Source organism: Monodelphis domestica, chromosome 3 (genome assembly GCF_027887165.1).
Source record: "Monodelphis domestica isolate mMonDom1 chromosome 3, mMonDom1.pri, whole genome shotgun sequence".
NCBI lineage: Eukaryota > Metazoa > Chordata > Mammalia > Didelphimorphia > Didelphidae > Monodelphis > Monodelphis domestica.
The window spans coordinates 15,816,290-15,831,802 of record NC_077229.1 but is presented as its reverse complement, the minus strand read 5'-3'; the positions used below and the strand labels follow the sequence as shown (position 1 = coordinate 15,831,802).

Below are 15,513 nucleotides of genomic sequence, written 5' to 3'. Positions count from 1 at the left end.
AAAAATCCATATCCTCAAAAACTTCTGGTCAGCTAGTGAGTGAAGAATCTTTTCTAGTTTGCTCAATAAAATTTTTATGTTCCTGGGGTGTAAAAAGTTCAGATAAAAGAATTTCTACTTCCTCAAAATCTGGTTCATAGAGGTGAAATGCTCTCTTTAGTTCTTTAATTGTGAGATGAGGCTCAAATAAAAATTTAGGTATACGTTTACGTAAAGACTCTAAGTCAAGGGGGCAGCTGGGTAGCTCAGTGGATTGAGAACTAGGTCTAGAGACAGGAGGTCCTAGGTTCAAATCTGGCCTCAGACACTTCCCAGCTGGGTGACCCTGGGCAAGTCACTTGACCCCCATTGCCTAGCCCTTACCACTCTTCTGCCTTGGAGCCAATACACAGTATTGACTCCAAGACGGAAGGTAAGGGTTAAAAAAAAAAAGACTCTAAGTCATGGGTGGTGAATGACTTATGAACCTTTGCATGTAAAATGCCAGAGTTATCAGTGACCTTAGCTACATCACGCAAAGGCATAATCTTTTCAGCCCTTGATGCATTTGCAAGATTGTTAGCATATGCATTCATTGGTGCCTGTATATTATTGTATATTATTGGCAAGGCATCATCCTTATTAGTCTGTCCTGTCACGTCCCCAGTCTCCTCGTCAGTTCCCTTCCCCATGCCTTGTTTTCTCTGCATGTAATCCTGGTACATCTCAGTTATAATAGGGATCTGACCAAGCTATGTCTGTAATCAATTATCTATGACTAGAGCATGTACAATTTTCTTTTGGAAGATCAGGTCGGCACCAGCTTTGATATTCTTTAAGATGTTAGTCACTACCATGAACACAACATAGACTTGGAGTATGATTTGCCAGAGATAATTTACATCTAGATAATTCAATTCATTGGCAACTGTGTTCATCCCATAGTTATACTGGTTAATGTCCCCAGAACATTGTCTATCATCCCTGCCACCATATTATGTAGTAGCCCCAATAAATGGCAATTATTCCTAGCACAGAAGACCAAAGTATTAATTGTAACATGTTTCCCATTAGATCTTTTCTAGGCTCTAACTGCCAGGAGTTAAGTTAGAAAATGGTTGTTGTCCCCACACGCTTTGCTTCGAGCTAGATAGGATCCAAGATGGCTAGATCCTATCGCTGACAGCCCTACTACAGCTTCCCTTTTACAATAGACTCTCTCTCTCAGTTTTGTAACTGACCAGAGTGGTAGTTGGTAACTGACTTGTTCTCTACCCCGCTCCCCCCCCCCCCCCCCAGGAATCAAGAGGTTTTTGATCCTGTATGGAAACTGCTAGGCAGAGTCAGTGATAAAGGCTGTTAGCCTCAGGAGTTGTAATTGACAACAACTTCACAACTGATAGTTGATGACAGTTGGTGACAGTTAGTCACTAAAGGGTTGGGGGTTTTTTTTAATAAATGGGGTTCTTTTAAATCTGGAGTGCTGTCTTAAAAAAATAAAAAGAAGGGAAGTTTTGTGCCCTGAGGGAAGCTTGGACTTTTGGTTTGGAGAGGGAGAAAGAGAGGAGAACCCCCTTCTCAAAGCAGGGTTCAGGGGAGACAGCAGATATAACAGGTTGGCTCAGAGAGAGGAGAGGGGGTTTGAAGATTTTTCCCCTTCTGCCTCCCCTCAGCTAAAGCTGCTCTCCCCAATTTGCTCTTATCCCTCTTGTCCCCTCTTGTCTCCCCCTCCACTACTTGAGACTAAAAGGTCTCCCCTTGATCCATTCACTCACACTCAGCTTGGGGAACAGATAACTTTTAATGTTAACTCAATCAGATAATACAAAAGGAAATAACGGGCAGGGAAGAATGGGAAAAGGAAAGTGGGAAAAGGGGGTCCCTGTCTCTATCTAAACCCTTTTCCTCCCTCCTCAAGTTTGGGAGGAACTCAGGCCTTGGCAGCCTGAGCCCCCTGAGAGAAAGTCAGGTTGACTCACCCCTGGGCAACAGGAGCTGAGGTAAAGTCTGTTCAGGTTTCTCTTCAGAAAGTCCCTTCAATTGGAAAGTGTTGGGGGGAAAGATTTCCAGTCACCAGCAGGAAAAGTGGGTAACCCTCAAGAGAAAGTATTTTCCCACCTTCTCTCTTCGGCTTCTCAAGACCAAGAGACTTTCACTATTCTCCCAGCCAGAATCTTCTCTCCGCAGGCAGGATTCCACTCCTGGGGCCGCTCCCCTGTTGAGGTGATCAATTTCACATATTCTTCCTCCTGGCACTTTTTCTCTAGTGCCAGACTCTGTCACAACATGTGATTTTGCAGTCACTACTAAAAAGGATCAGAGAGCTTGGAATACAATATTCCAGAAGGCAAAGGATGTGGACTTCCAAAAATAACTTGCCTACCAAAACTGAGTAAAATTTCTATAGGGAGAAAAAATGGATCTTTGATGAAATAAAGACCTTCCAAGCATTCCTGATGAAAAAAACAAAAACAAAAACAGTACTCCCAAAGGAGTTAAGAGAAACATGAAAAGGAGAGTGAAACCCAGGATAAACTACTTCCATCCTAGGTTGGTAGGGTGTTGTCCCTTGTACTCGAAGAGAACCAAAACAACATCACTATGTCAGAGTCGATGTCCAGTATATCCAACCAACTGCTCAGAAGGCTCTACCACTGGTTGGGCACAAAGAGCCCATGTGAACATTGGGGTTGGATATGTCTCTGAATTCATGCATCTCACCTTTCTTTTGAGCTACAATTCTGCTTTGCTCATAGAACATAGTGCATTCTTAGACGTGGGCATGTCCTGTACCAGTATCCCCCATGTTTCACAATTGATGCCATAGTTCTTCAGAGGGTCCTTGTCTCACTTCTTCTGACCTCCATGTGTACACTTGCCTTGTGTGAGTTCTCTTTAAAATAGCTGTTAGGCAAATGTGTGTTTGTCATTCAAACAACAATGTGGCCAGCAGTTGGCCAGCAGTCTTCTATGTTTGGGGACATAATAGATGTGTTCTCTGAACTCCGCAGGAGTTATAGAGGGAGGCTAATTAATTAGAGGGCTAAGAGTGGTTCTGTTCTGTTATGTCTTGATTTTAAAAGAAGAATGGAAAGATAGAGGAAGAAGAATACACTAATGAGGGATAATAAAAGAAGAACTGAGAAAATCATCTCATATAACTGGGGTACTCAAATGGAAATCTATAGAAACAAGGAGGAAGGAGCTAGGGGAGCAGGAGATATTTGAACCTCACTCTCATCTGAAGTGGTCAATGGAAGGGAGAACACACACACACAAAGTTGAGCACAGAAATACATTTCACCCAACAGGGAAACAAAAAAAGAGGGAGAATAAAAAGGGAAGAATAAGGAAGAGGGATTCATATTAAGCAAAACAAAGTAGAATCAAAAATATTTCTAGAATCACTTTTGCAGAGGCAAAAAAATTGGAGCTCGAGGGGGTGCCAATCAAGTGAAATAACTGAACAATTTATGGTATATAAATGTGATTATTGTGTTGTAAGAAATGATAACAGAGATGAAAATAATGCAGAGTGAACCAAATAGAACTAAGAAAACAATTCATGGAATGACAATAATATTGGGAAGAGAAAAAACTTTGAAAGACCTTGGGGTGGGGGGGGGGGAGCTGAGTGACTCAATGGATTGAGAGCCAGACGCAGAGATGGGAGGTCCTGGGTTCAAATCTGGCCTCAGACACTTCCCAGCTGTGTGACCCTGGGCAAGTCACTTCACCCCCATCGCCTAGCCTTTACCACTCTTCTGCCTTAGAACCAAAACCTAGTATTGATTCTAAGATGGAAGGTCAGGGAAGAAAGAAAGAAAAAGAAAGAGAGGAAGGAAGGAAGGAAGGAAGGAAGGAAGGAAGGAAGGAAGGAAGGAAGGAAGGAAGGAAGGAAGGAAGGAAGGAAGGAAGGAAGGAAGGAAGGAAGGAAGGAAGGAAGGAAGGAGGAGAGAAAGAGAAAGGAAGGAAGGAAGAAAGAAAGAGAAAGAAAGAAAGAAAGAAAGAAAGAAAGAAAGAAAGAAAGAAAGAAAGAAAGAAAGAAAGAAAGAAAGAAAGAAAGAAAGAAAAGAAAGAAAAGAAAGAAAGAAAGAAAGAAAGAAGAAAAGAGAAGAGAGAGAGAAGGAAGGAAGGAAGGAAGGAAGGAAGAAAGAAAGAAAGAAAGAAAGAAAGAAAGAAAGAAAGAAAGAAAGAAAGAAAGAAAGAAAGAAAGAAAGAAAGAAAGAAAGAAAGAAAGAAGAAAGAAAGAAAGAAAGAAAGAAAGAAAGAAAGAAAGAAAGAAAGAAAGAAGAAGAGAGAGAGGAAGGAAGGAAGGAAGGAAGGAAGGAAGGAAGGAAGGAAGGAAGGAAGGAAGGAAGGAAGGAAGGAAGGAAGGAAGGAAGGAAGGAAGGAAGACAGGAAGGAAGGAAGGAAGGAAGGAAGGAAGGAAGGAAGGAAGGAAGGAAGGAAGGAAGAAGGAAGGAAGGAAGGAAGGAAGGAAGGAAGGAAGGAAGGAAGGAAGGAAGGAAGGAAGGAAGGAAGGAAAGAAGGAAGACAGGAAGACAGGAAGACAGGAAGGAAGATAGGAAGGAAGACTCAGGAATTCTGATCTGCAAAATTCTGATCCTGATTCCAGGAGTCATGAAATCTGCTCCCCACCCCTGCCAGAGAGGTGATGGACTCGAGTGCAAAGTGCAACCTTATTTAGACATGGCCAATTCCAGAATTTGTTTTTACAGTTTATGAGGAGGGTTTTGATTTTCTTTCTTTTTCAATAGAAGTAGCAGAAAGTGTAGAGAAGACGGATTTTTGCTGATTTAAACAATTAATTTAAAAAGTGCTTAAAGCACTGGGAAAATGTTAATTATTATGATTTGTGACACCCAAATTTTCTTAAAAGGTTGCTACCTACAGGAAGGGGCAACACTTGAGTTAAGTTTCACAGGATGGCTCCTCTACTCACCCCAGAGAGAGACATTCTAGGCACGAGGAAAAGCGTGGAGGTGGGAAGGGACAGTGAGAGAGCTGTCCAGTTTGGCCGGAGGTTGGAAAGGGTTCATAGGAGAGAAATAAGCCTGGCAAAGGATGGAGGGTCTTGAATGCCTGGGATCAGCCTCTGAGCTGGTTGGTAAGAAAACCCGGAGTTTGGGGAACAGAAGAGTGCTGTGACCAAGACAAGACAGGAGGATGACCAGGGCCCTGGGGAAAAGGGAAATCCGAAGGGGTGGGAGTCGGGGTGCTGGAAACGTGGTAGTAATATCTTGTGTCTCTCCAGCCAGTTGCCAGACCCTGCCATTGAAGACCAGGGGAAGGATTATGTGCTGCCCATCCTGAATAAATACGCCGCCGTGTGTGTGCGCTGCCCAGGATACGGCACGAGGTAAAGCAAAAGGAACGGATGGCGTTGACTTGGTAGTGTGCGTCGATTCATCATTTCATTGGACAAACGTTTATTAAGCTTCTTCTCTATTCGCGGCACTGTGCGTGGCACTGGGGGCTACAGAGGGGAAATCCCTGCCCGGGCTCTAGTAAGGAGGGGCGAGACTTAAGCCCAAGTCACTGGAAAGACCACAAGAGGCACAAGAACGCAGAGGAGCCGAGGGGGATCCCTGCTATCTGGGCCCTCAGGAGGACTTCCTGGCTAGAGAGAAGAGCATCCGCGTGCAGCAGCGGGGCAGAGCCCAGCCAGGCTCTGGGGGTGGCCTGACTCCCTCGCTCCCTCCCTGGCTCTCTGGCTCATGGCTCAGACAGAGCTGAAGCAAGCCCACCCCCTTCAGAGGCTTTCCCAAGGCTCTCCCCACCAACAGAGTCTAGTCTGCTTTTCCCACAGGAGGACTGAAAGGCTGGCAGGACGAATCTAACTGGATTCACAAACAGAACCTTCAAGGCAGAAGGGAATCTCTGCGGCTACCTGGGGGAAGGCCCAGTACAAGATGTCCCTCCAGGGACAGCCTTGGCTCCGGGACCTCCCAGTGCGGATCACTCGTCCTCCAATGATCCTCCTTCCTCCCCCCTCCCAGGCATGTCCTCTGAGGCCAGGCAGAGCAAAGCTGGGCCCTCTTCCATCCGCTGCAGGCCAGGCGCAGAGCTCTCAGGCCGTTTTAGGCGTCTCCTGACTAGAAGAGCGTCCTTTAAGGGAGCTCTTGCTGTACCCCTTTCACAGCCCCCAGCACTGGCCCTTGAGGAGGGTGGGATGGTGTAGAAGGGCAGAAGGCCCCAGAGGAGAGAGTCTGGGAGAAGGAGGCAAAGGAGCAGGAGGCTGGGCTAGTCGGTCTGGAGGCGAGATGAGGATCTCACCCAGGGACCACCTGTGGGCCGAACCCCAGGCCCAGGGAGCCCACGGAAGGAACCAGACCTTCCCAGGAGGTCCCATCCCACCCCTTGGCCCTGCTGTGCCATTCTGTGGGTGCTGGGGGGCTCCCGGGGAAGACGAGGCCGGAAGAGGACAGGGGCCTTCCTATGTAGGCAGCCCTCAGAAAGGGAGTGGAAACAGCCTGGCAGGAGTCTAGAAACAATAATAGCTTTTCTAGAGTTTCTGGAGCACTTTACAATGATTTTCTCAATAGACCCTCACAAAAACGGGGGGGGGGGGGGGGGGGGGGGAAGGGAGGTACTACTGATATCTCCAGGTAGGTGGCACAACGGACAGCAACTCCTCCTGATTTCAACTCCAGACCCTTCCTGGTTGAGTGACTGGGCGAGTCACTTCACCCCTTTATCCTGTTTGCCTCCATTTTCTCCTCTGTCAAATGGGCTGCAGAAGGAGTCAGTGAAGAAAAGCCCACATAGGGTCACAAAGAGTCTGACGCCACTGGAGGCAGGTAGAAGTGGATCTCCCAGTTAGCAAGTGTGAGGCAGGATTTGATCTCAGGTCTTCAGACTCCATGCTTAGAGCTCTCCCCACCATGCCGCCAGCTGCTCTCGTGACTGAGAAAACAGCCCCACCAAAGCCATTCTGATGGAGCCTGTCTTCAGCCAGGACAAGGGCGACCATGTTCTTATGGCCACCACACGGAGCCGCCGCTTTGGACTCTGGGAACACGGGCTCCAGGAAAGACTCCAGTGATGGGAATTTCCACCGAACAAAGGAAGTCGGGGTTCTAGTTCTACCTGAGGGACCCTAACCAAGGAAGAACAGACTGCATTGGAACGGCGATGAAGCCAGCATCCAGACTACCTGGGAGAGGCCCAGATACAATAAGAGCTACTAAGAAGGCAAAAAAGTATTTAAGATTCTACGGCGTCGGCCACTCTTATCGGAGGACTCAGCGGTTCTGGATGGTTTATTGTTCAGTCGGCAATAAGGGTTTCTAGAAGGCACGCTGTCAGGGACAAGGGCTACTTTGGGGTCTCCTAAAATGGGGTTGTCAGTCTTAGACTCTCCAGCCCACAAGAACCTTAGAGATCTTTTCTATGCGTCCTAATTTGACTGGCGAGGAAATCCAGCTCAATAAAGGTTAACTGACTTCCACAGTCACCCAAGAGTAAGTCCTTGAAGAGCTGAGTTCACACTCAAAGCCTCTGATGTCAGATTCATGGCTCACCCATCAGGGTTGAACAGCCTGAGGTCTGGACAGGCTTATCTCTGACTGAGGGGCACAGGGCTAGGCACATGTTTTCCATGTTGGGCCAATTGTGGTGTCTGACCAGGAGTCCTGGAACAGTAAAGGAGGAGCTCAAAAATGTCAGACACTCAGAGAAGCTGTGATGGGCTTGAGCATCTGGCAACAGATAGCCAAGAAGAGCTAGGACCACAGTGGCTAACCTATGGCACATGTGCCGGGGGGACACTCAGAGCCCTGTCTGTGGGCACAGGCACTGTTGCCCCAGCACAGAATTCGCCAGAATTTGTTCATAGAAAACCAGAGGGACACGCTACTCCCCTCCCCCTCTCCACCTGTGCCTAAGGACATTTCTCACATCACCTACCCCTAGTTCACCATCACTGAACTAGGATAGAAAGACAAGACAATCACGGAAATGTGCTCTATCTACTAGGATCTTCTCATCAGGAGAAAGCCAGGTCTCTCCCTAGCCCAGAAACTCTCCAAGGTCTCAGAGGAGGCCTTTAGCAGGGTTTTCCTGGGTATACTGAGGTAGAAAGATGTGTCAGCACTTGAAAGAAAAAAGCTCTTTAGAAAAGAATTTGAAGTAAATAAGCCACCAGGGCCGGTGTGCCTCACTTGATTTGTGTTGGCCAATTTCTCCCCAAACTCAGTTTTCTCTCCAAGGTTCATTGCACACACTCATCCGTATTAAAACTTCTCATCCTCAAGTCCCTACTCTTGGCTCTTGATCTTTGTCACTTTGGGGATTTCTCTGTGAGGTCCATGGATTGACCAGTTGTTGCAAACCCCCTGAACCCCGCAATGGTGTTTCTGTTCTCCACCAGGAGCTCATTTTCATCCCAGTTGCTTTCTGACTCTTTCACTGGTCACTACCCAGATTCCCAGCGGTTGGGAGAGAAAGAGAAGAAGGGGGGGGGAGGGGGTCCTGAAAGGGTTGGGAGGCAGCTGGATTAACTGGCTCTCCCTTTGCTTTCTTTCAGAACAAACACCATTGTTCTCATTGATGCGGAAGGGAATGTCACCTTCACTGAACGCAGCATGATTGATGAGGATGTCACCCACTGGAATACCAACACCTACCAATTCCAGCTGCTGGGTTAATAGCTTTGCATTTGAATAGGCCCCAATCAAAGACACCCAACAGAGCCACTCCTGTGACCACTTTCTACTAATCCCAGAACTAGGGGGTGATGCAAGCTGCTTAAGCAAGCACCAAGAACCCAAGAGAGAGTATTCCAAGTCAGAATTTGACCGGCCTCTAAAATCTCTTTATTGCCACTTAAGAATTCCTTGTAAGTGTCCAGTTGCCAACTTGGCCTAAAGTTTGTGGACGATGGTGATGGCGATCAGCCAATTGGTATTTCAACTGGCCACTCATTGTAGGCTAGGTCAGGGTTCCCTACAAATCTAGGCCCTGACACTATAGACACCCCCCCTCCACTCCTCGCCCCTTGAGAGGACTTTGTGAGCACAAAGAAGGGAGAAGCATTGGAAGAGGGCCGCCATGTTTTTCAGACCAGACTTTTCCTCTGAAATACTTTGGCTTTTTCCACTTGGCTCAGCTGCTAGCCACCCTGATCTCCCTTTAATTGAATCAAAATCATAGGAAACCTTTGGGTGAAAACAACACAACTTCCTTTCATTTGTTTCTGCTAGGCCCCTTGGTATCATTTAATCACGGACAATAAACTTCCAATGAAATCGCTGTAAGATCCCAAGGAAAGCCGGTTCAGAAAACTACCAAACCAGCCTGACTGTCAAGGGCCCAGGACTCTGGAGAGTGAGAGGAAGGCTTTCTGCACTGCCATTTACATCTGTGAAGTCATTTCTGCTTCTGCTTAGTTGTGCCTGTTGTTCTGAGCTCCCTCAACAACTCTCTTGAAGTCAGTCCTTCAGTCACTGGAGGAAAGGAGGACCCTGCTCTCCAGGCTAATACCTCGGGCCAGGGCTATCTGGCCTCCTTGGCCTGTCACTTTTCCCCAAGAGACAGAACATTAGTAGGAATATGACTTTGGAATCTGAAAAGCTGATAATAAAATGCTTAATGAAAATGCGATGAGTGAAAGAGTCAGAGTGATGGAGTGCGGCATCTTTGGAAAGAGCACTGACATTGTTGACAATAGGAAGCCTGGCCATGAGTCTTAGCCCTGAAAGGTGGTAGCCCAGGTAACTTTGGTCCAGCCACAGAAGCCCTGTCTGAGCCTCAGTTTCTTCATCTGTAAAACAAAGTATAGAACTTGGACTCCCACAGGGGTGGTTTCAAGAAAAGTATTTAGTAGATGATAAAACTCCCACGTCTAATCAGAAACCTCCTGGACCAAAGGCCCAGAATCTCAGAGGTGGAACAGTCCTCTAGTCCAACCAATTACTGAATAAGAATTCCCCTGAGCTGCCAGCCCTAGGAGGGGCACCACCTCTTCTTCCTCCTCCTCCACCTTTCCAAGTTGGCACATTCCACTTTTGGATTGCCCCTTTGGAAGTTTTTCTTTATATCCAGCCAGAATTTGCCTTAATACCAATCCTGCCCTGTAGGGCCAAATCTCCACTGCCCATCAAATACAGATAAAATGCCTAGACCTGCCCAAGTCCCCTTTTCTCCAAGCTAAACATCTGTAGTTTCTAAATCTAAACCTCATATGTTGTTGACGTTCGATCATTCAGTCATGTCTGATTCTTCTTGACTCCATTTGGGGCTTTCTTGGGCAAAGATTCTATGCTGGAGCAGTCCACCATTTCCTTCTCCAGCTCCTCTGACAGATAAGGAAACTGAGGCAGGCCAATTGGGTGAAGTGACTTGCTCAGGGTCATAGGATTAGGAAGTGTCTGAGACCAGATTTGAATGTAGGAGGATGAGTCTTCCAGATTCCAAGCCCAGCATTCTAGCTGCAGGGTGTTGCCCTCAGGCTAAGATTTGAATCTTTTCTTTTCTTTTGACTTTCTGTGTCCTGGGCTGAATCACATTCCCTAGTTCCAAACCATTATCTGACAGTTAGAAATTCTTAAGGAACCTCCTCTCTGGTTCATATGCAAACAAATTTAAATTAATCCTCCAACTTCCAAGCCCTAATTCCTGCTTTTGTTAGGTTCTGGGTCAGCAGAAAAATCCTTCCTCTTTGCTACTTTATTTTGGCCAATAGAAGGGAAATAGAGAAGAACCTTAGTCTCCACATTTGAAAACTCAGGCCTTTGCCCACACCCAAACCTGTCCTCCTTCTCTGGTTCCTTACCTAAGGTTCTGGGTAGACCAGCACTCTGGGAGGACCAGTCCTTCGAGTGGCTTGCTTGGCCATCTTTGGTATCCATCTGGCACCCAACACTCACCCAAGAAAGTGTACCACGCACAGTGGCCATACACTGGTAGAACCCTCTCGGAAGGTAAATTAAGCCAGGGTGAGGGGAACTCCCAGGCCTCAGCCCCACTGGGGAGTTTGAGAGATGTCTGTCTCCAGCACGTGAAGACGTTTTGGGTGGATGAGAGTTGTTCCAATATGGCCATGAAGGTTGGCTGAAGCAGGTGCTATGGAGTCCTTAGAGCTTGGTTAGACACTGAAGATACTAAGGGCGCCCACTGCATCCAGGGCCATCAACAGTCATCTTGACTTTTGTCCTTTTTTGAGCCCTTACTTTCTGCCCCAGTGGCTTGGGCATTGAGCCCCCAGAAACTCAGGCAAACTATTATCAGAGAAATTCCTCTGCTCCCTACACACACCCTCTGAATCCCAACCCAAAACATCTGACCCTGAGAGGATCATCCTCCTGGGGTTGTCCCATTGATTTGAGGTGGACAAAGACACACACCTCGTCCATTGGCCCTCCAAATCAGAGAACCACCCCATGCCTTTGGGCAAACCTCCTCCCCAACCCCTTGCCCCAGAGACCCATCCTCACTGCTGTAAAAGAATATAAACCCCCCAGAATGGAGGCATTCTGGGAGCAACTGGGTTGCTCCACTCATGCTGTCTTGCGGTCCTCCCAAGGAGCAGCTCTTCCACCCATGCTGTTCCACCTATGCTGCTTCCTGGTCAGATTCAACATGACTTTCCAAATTAATACATTTCTCTCTATTTTTAAGCCAAGTTTCAAAGTCTTGCATTCTCACAGAAGGTATCCTTCCTGAACCCCCAACACCAGGAACAACTTCAGAAAGGTAAAGGCTGGGCAAACAGGGTTAAGTGACTTGCCCAGGGTCACACAACTTAGGCAGTATCTGAAGTCAGACTTGAACCCAGGTCCTCCTGATCCAGAGCTCCCTAGCCACTGTGCCACCTAGCTTTTGCCTTGCCACTAGACTTTGATGACTCCAGAAGAGAGTGAGGCTGATGACTTTATACAACTCTACCTCCTTTATACAAGTCAAGACATCATCCCTCCCCCTATATCATTGGTCCTCTTTGAAAAGGAAGAAGGAACCACCAATGGTTCCCTAGTACCCTAGGATACTAGGTGACACAATGGATTGAAGTCGGACCCTGAAATCAGAAAGCCTCTTCACCTGTCACAAGGAGCTGGAGAAGGCAACGGACTGCCCCTCCAGTATCTTTGCCAATACCGTGCCTTGGTTCCAAGGCAGAAAAGTGAGTGGTAAGGGCTAGGCAATGGGGCTGGATTTGAACTAAGGTCTTCCTGAATCCAGGCAGTCTGCACACTGTGGCGTCTCCCTAGCTGCCTCATGTATTCTCTCCTCTGGGCTAAGTGCTGGAAACAAGGAGAGAGAAGAGAGAGCCTTTGATCTCAAGCTGCCCATGGACTAATGGTGGAGACAACCCAGGGAGCAAGAATGTACACATGAGAGACTGAGGGAATCACCAGGAAAGGCTTCTTGCAGAAGATGGCATTTGAAGTAGGCTTGGGAAAGGAGCCAGGGAGGTGGAGGTGACAAGGGAGCTTGTGTTAACAGGTCAGGGACTCCCTGAAGACCACTATCACCTCCCTGCTGGGGCTTCTCAAGGGTTCTCTGGTCCTTCTTTTGATCCCCATGTGGCCTGATTTGCAGCCTTCTCCCCCTCCAGGCTGCCCTCCTGTGGACACCCTGGCTTGTCATTGTCTCTTCTAGATGATGGCATCCACAATGGCCAGGACATTGGAGAGAGGCTGGACCAAGGCAGAGGTCAACAGAGCTTGCTTTCTAGAGCAACCCTCTGACTAAGTCGTAGCCTTTGAACAAGGAAATAGCCCAGGACAGTCACCCAGTGGTAATGCGGTGGCCAAAATAATCTTCCTAAAAGCTGGGTCTGATCTGTACTTTCTTGCTCAGAAATCTTCAGCTCCTCCCTATTGCCTCTAGGGTCAGTACAGCCCCTGGTATCCATTTCACAGCCTTTTGTTTGCCTCAGTTTCCTCAGCTGTCAAATGAACTGGAGAAGGAAATGGCAAATGACTCCAGCATTTTTGCCAAGAAAATTCCAAATTGGGGGGCTCAGTGGCTAAAAAGTCAAACCTAGGTGAGCCTATATTCAAAGCTGACCTTAGATACTTCCTAGCTGTGTGTCTCTGGGCAAGTCATCTTATGTAAAAAAATAGACTCGAATACAGGACTACAATTCCCATGAGCCTTTGCTCCACTTCCCCAGAATGCCTTGTAATCTCACCTGGGCCGAGATCGAGAAGGTATTTAAACTGATTCAAAGGCTTTTGAGGGGCTCTTGGCTCTTTTTGGACTTCCGTTTTGGAGCAGGCTGTCTCTTGCATGATGTGAGGTTATTTTGTCTAGGCCTCTGGCCTAGGCACATGTTTCTTACTTGTATATTCTTTAATCTTTATCCTTTAATAAACCTCTAAAAAATATAATACTCCTTGCAGAGAGAAACTCATTTCTACCTGCCTCAGTCTCCCCATCTCCCCTCAATTTTAATCTTTACACTTACCCTATTGGCCTCAGTTTCCCTATCTGTCAAAATCACTGGAGAAGGAAATGGCAAAGCACTCCAGTGTATTTTCCAAGAATACCCCATATGGAGTCACCAGGAGTCAGACATAACAAAATACTAACAACATGTCTCCTTCAAGGCATTCAGGTCAATCAATAAACATTTATTAAGCATCTACTACGTGCTAAGCATTGCACTAAGTTGAGGGAATACAAATACAAAGCTGGAAAGGAGGGGGGGAAGCAAGGCAAGAATCAGAGAAGTCAGATGATTGAACTGGGCTCTCTCTCTCTCTCTCTCAACAGGTTTGCAGTTCATGACTCCATTCTCCAATCACAGAGCATGAGGTGGCCAAGACAGATGTGGCCATCCCAATAGTGAACTTCCTAGAGCATGGGGGAGAAGTCCCAAAGTAGTGTGGCCAGGGGAGAAGTGAGCTGGGTGTGGCAGAGCATAGAGCAGCACTCCATCTGGAGTCAGGAAGAACTGACTTTAAATCTGACCTCAGAAACTCACCAAATTAGCTGTGTGACCCTGGGCAAGTCATTTAAACTCCGCCTGCCATAGTTTCTTCACTTATATGTAAAGTGGGGATAATAATAGCATTTCCTTCCCTTGGTTGTTGTCAGGATTCAATGAGATAATAAAGTAACAAAGTATGATCTAAAATGCTGCCTGTTATTATAAAATTGTGGGAAAGTTAGAGAAAGAGTGAAGTAGCAGATCAGGGGCCAAATTGGAGGGATCGACCTTGGCCTGAAGGACCAGGTGTTCTTCAGGGTCTGGAGCAAAGGATGAGGGAAAGAGGGGACTGCATTCCTGGGGTGAGATGGAGAATGGAGGAGAGGGAGTCCACTGCCAAATTTATAGCCTTTTTGATTATTGATATGCTTGGGTAGATAAGGTAGATAGATAGTGGTTATATTATTAGGTAGTGAGAATAGGAGAGTAGGCGAGGGCTTCAGCCTAACAGAAGATACTGCCCTCTGAGGCAGATAGATTTAGGGTTTTTTTTAAAGGAATTTAGTTAGGATTGGGATCTGGGGTATAGTTACAAGCTATTGTAAGATTACTTTCACTTTCCTCCTTCCTATTTCCTATGCGTATTTCCTAATAATAAACTAAGAGTTTTGAGTTTAAGAAACTAATAAACTGTGCACTAGCTTTTGATCAAATTCAACCCTTCGCAGCCAGGATCTGAATTTGTATTGATAATAAATTTAGAGTGAAGCGAGGTAGCCTCCTTTGCAAAGGTTCCTCCTGCATTGTTCAGCCTCCAGACAATAAGAGCAGAGAGGATCAATGGGGAAGGGGGGGGGATGTCATTTAGAAAGAGATGATGAATGCAAGCCAAATGGTGGTTCAGTGGGTTGAGAGCCAGGCCTGGAGACAGGAGGTCCTGGGTTCAAATCTGACCTCCCATACAGTATGACCCTGGGCAAATCACTTAACCCACCTTGCCTCACTCTTCTCTCTCTTCTACCTTGGAACCAATGCCCAATGTTGATTCCAAGACTGAGGGTTTAGGAGAAGAAGCAGAAGCTCCCATTCTAATGGTGCCGCATATGGAAGGCTTCCTCTGCCAGTCAAAGGGAAGTCACAGCCACGAGAGTGTGGCAGCAAAGTGGGCAGGCCTGGAGTGCGGCTTCCTTGATAAAATCTTTGTTTCTGATGTTGAAAGATTTGACAGTGACAAGGACTTTAGTGGAGAATCCTGCTATGTGTCAGGGACTGTGCCAAGCTCTCAGGATACACATATGGAGAAAGGAGCGCAGTCCTTGCCCCCAAGGAGCTTACAGTCTAATGGGGAAGACACACAAAAGGAAGGGAGGGAGGGAGGGAGGGAGGGAGGGGAGGGAGGGAGGGAGGGAAAGGGATCCAACATGGCGCCATGGGGAAGCCAGTCCATCCTCTCATTCCATCCTCACCATAATCTCTGGTCACTCTGCCTCTTCCTGATTCCCAGGACATTGCGTCTGGGTCCATCTTTGTGGCTGGCTGAGGTGGGACGGAGATGCAGCTCATGGGAACTGAGGAGGCTGATGAACAACGGAGAGGCTGGGATGCTTGAGGGGAATCGCCATATACACTGAAATCTCCGAGGATGAGGGCAAGCC

The 15,513-nt window shown here is 47.1% G+C and overlaps 1 protein-coding gene across 2 annotated transcripts in view; it reads left to right on the top strand.

The window, feature by feature from the left end:
- The window catches only part of TANGO2 (transport and golgi organization 2 homolog), a 147,691-nt gene extending 138,111 nt beyond the window's left edge, over positions 1-9,580 (top strand). For both annotated transcript variants that reach the window (XM_056821399.1, XM_056821398.1), the window contains exons 8-10: positions 5,237-5,341; positions 8,510-8,625; positions 9,186-9,580. In XM_056821399.1, coding sequence (XP_056677377.1) covers positions 5,237-5,341; positions 8,510-8,625; positions 9,186-9,217 — 253 coding nt within the window. In that variant the 3' untranslated portion in view covers positions 9,218-9,580. The remainder of the gene's footprint in view (positions 1-5,236; positions 5,342-8,509; positions 8,626-9,185) is intronic.
- The last annotated feature ends 5,933 nt before the right edge of the window (positions 9,581-15,513 follow it).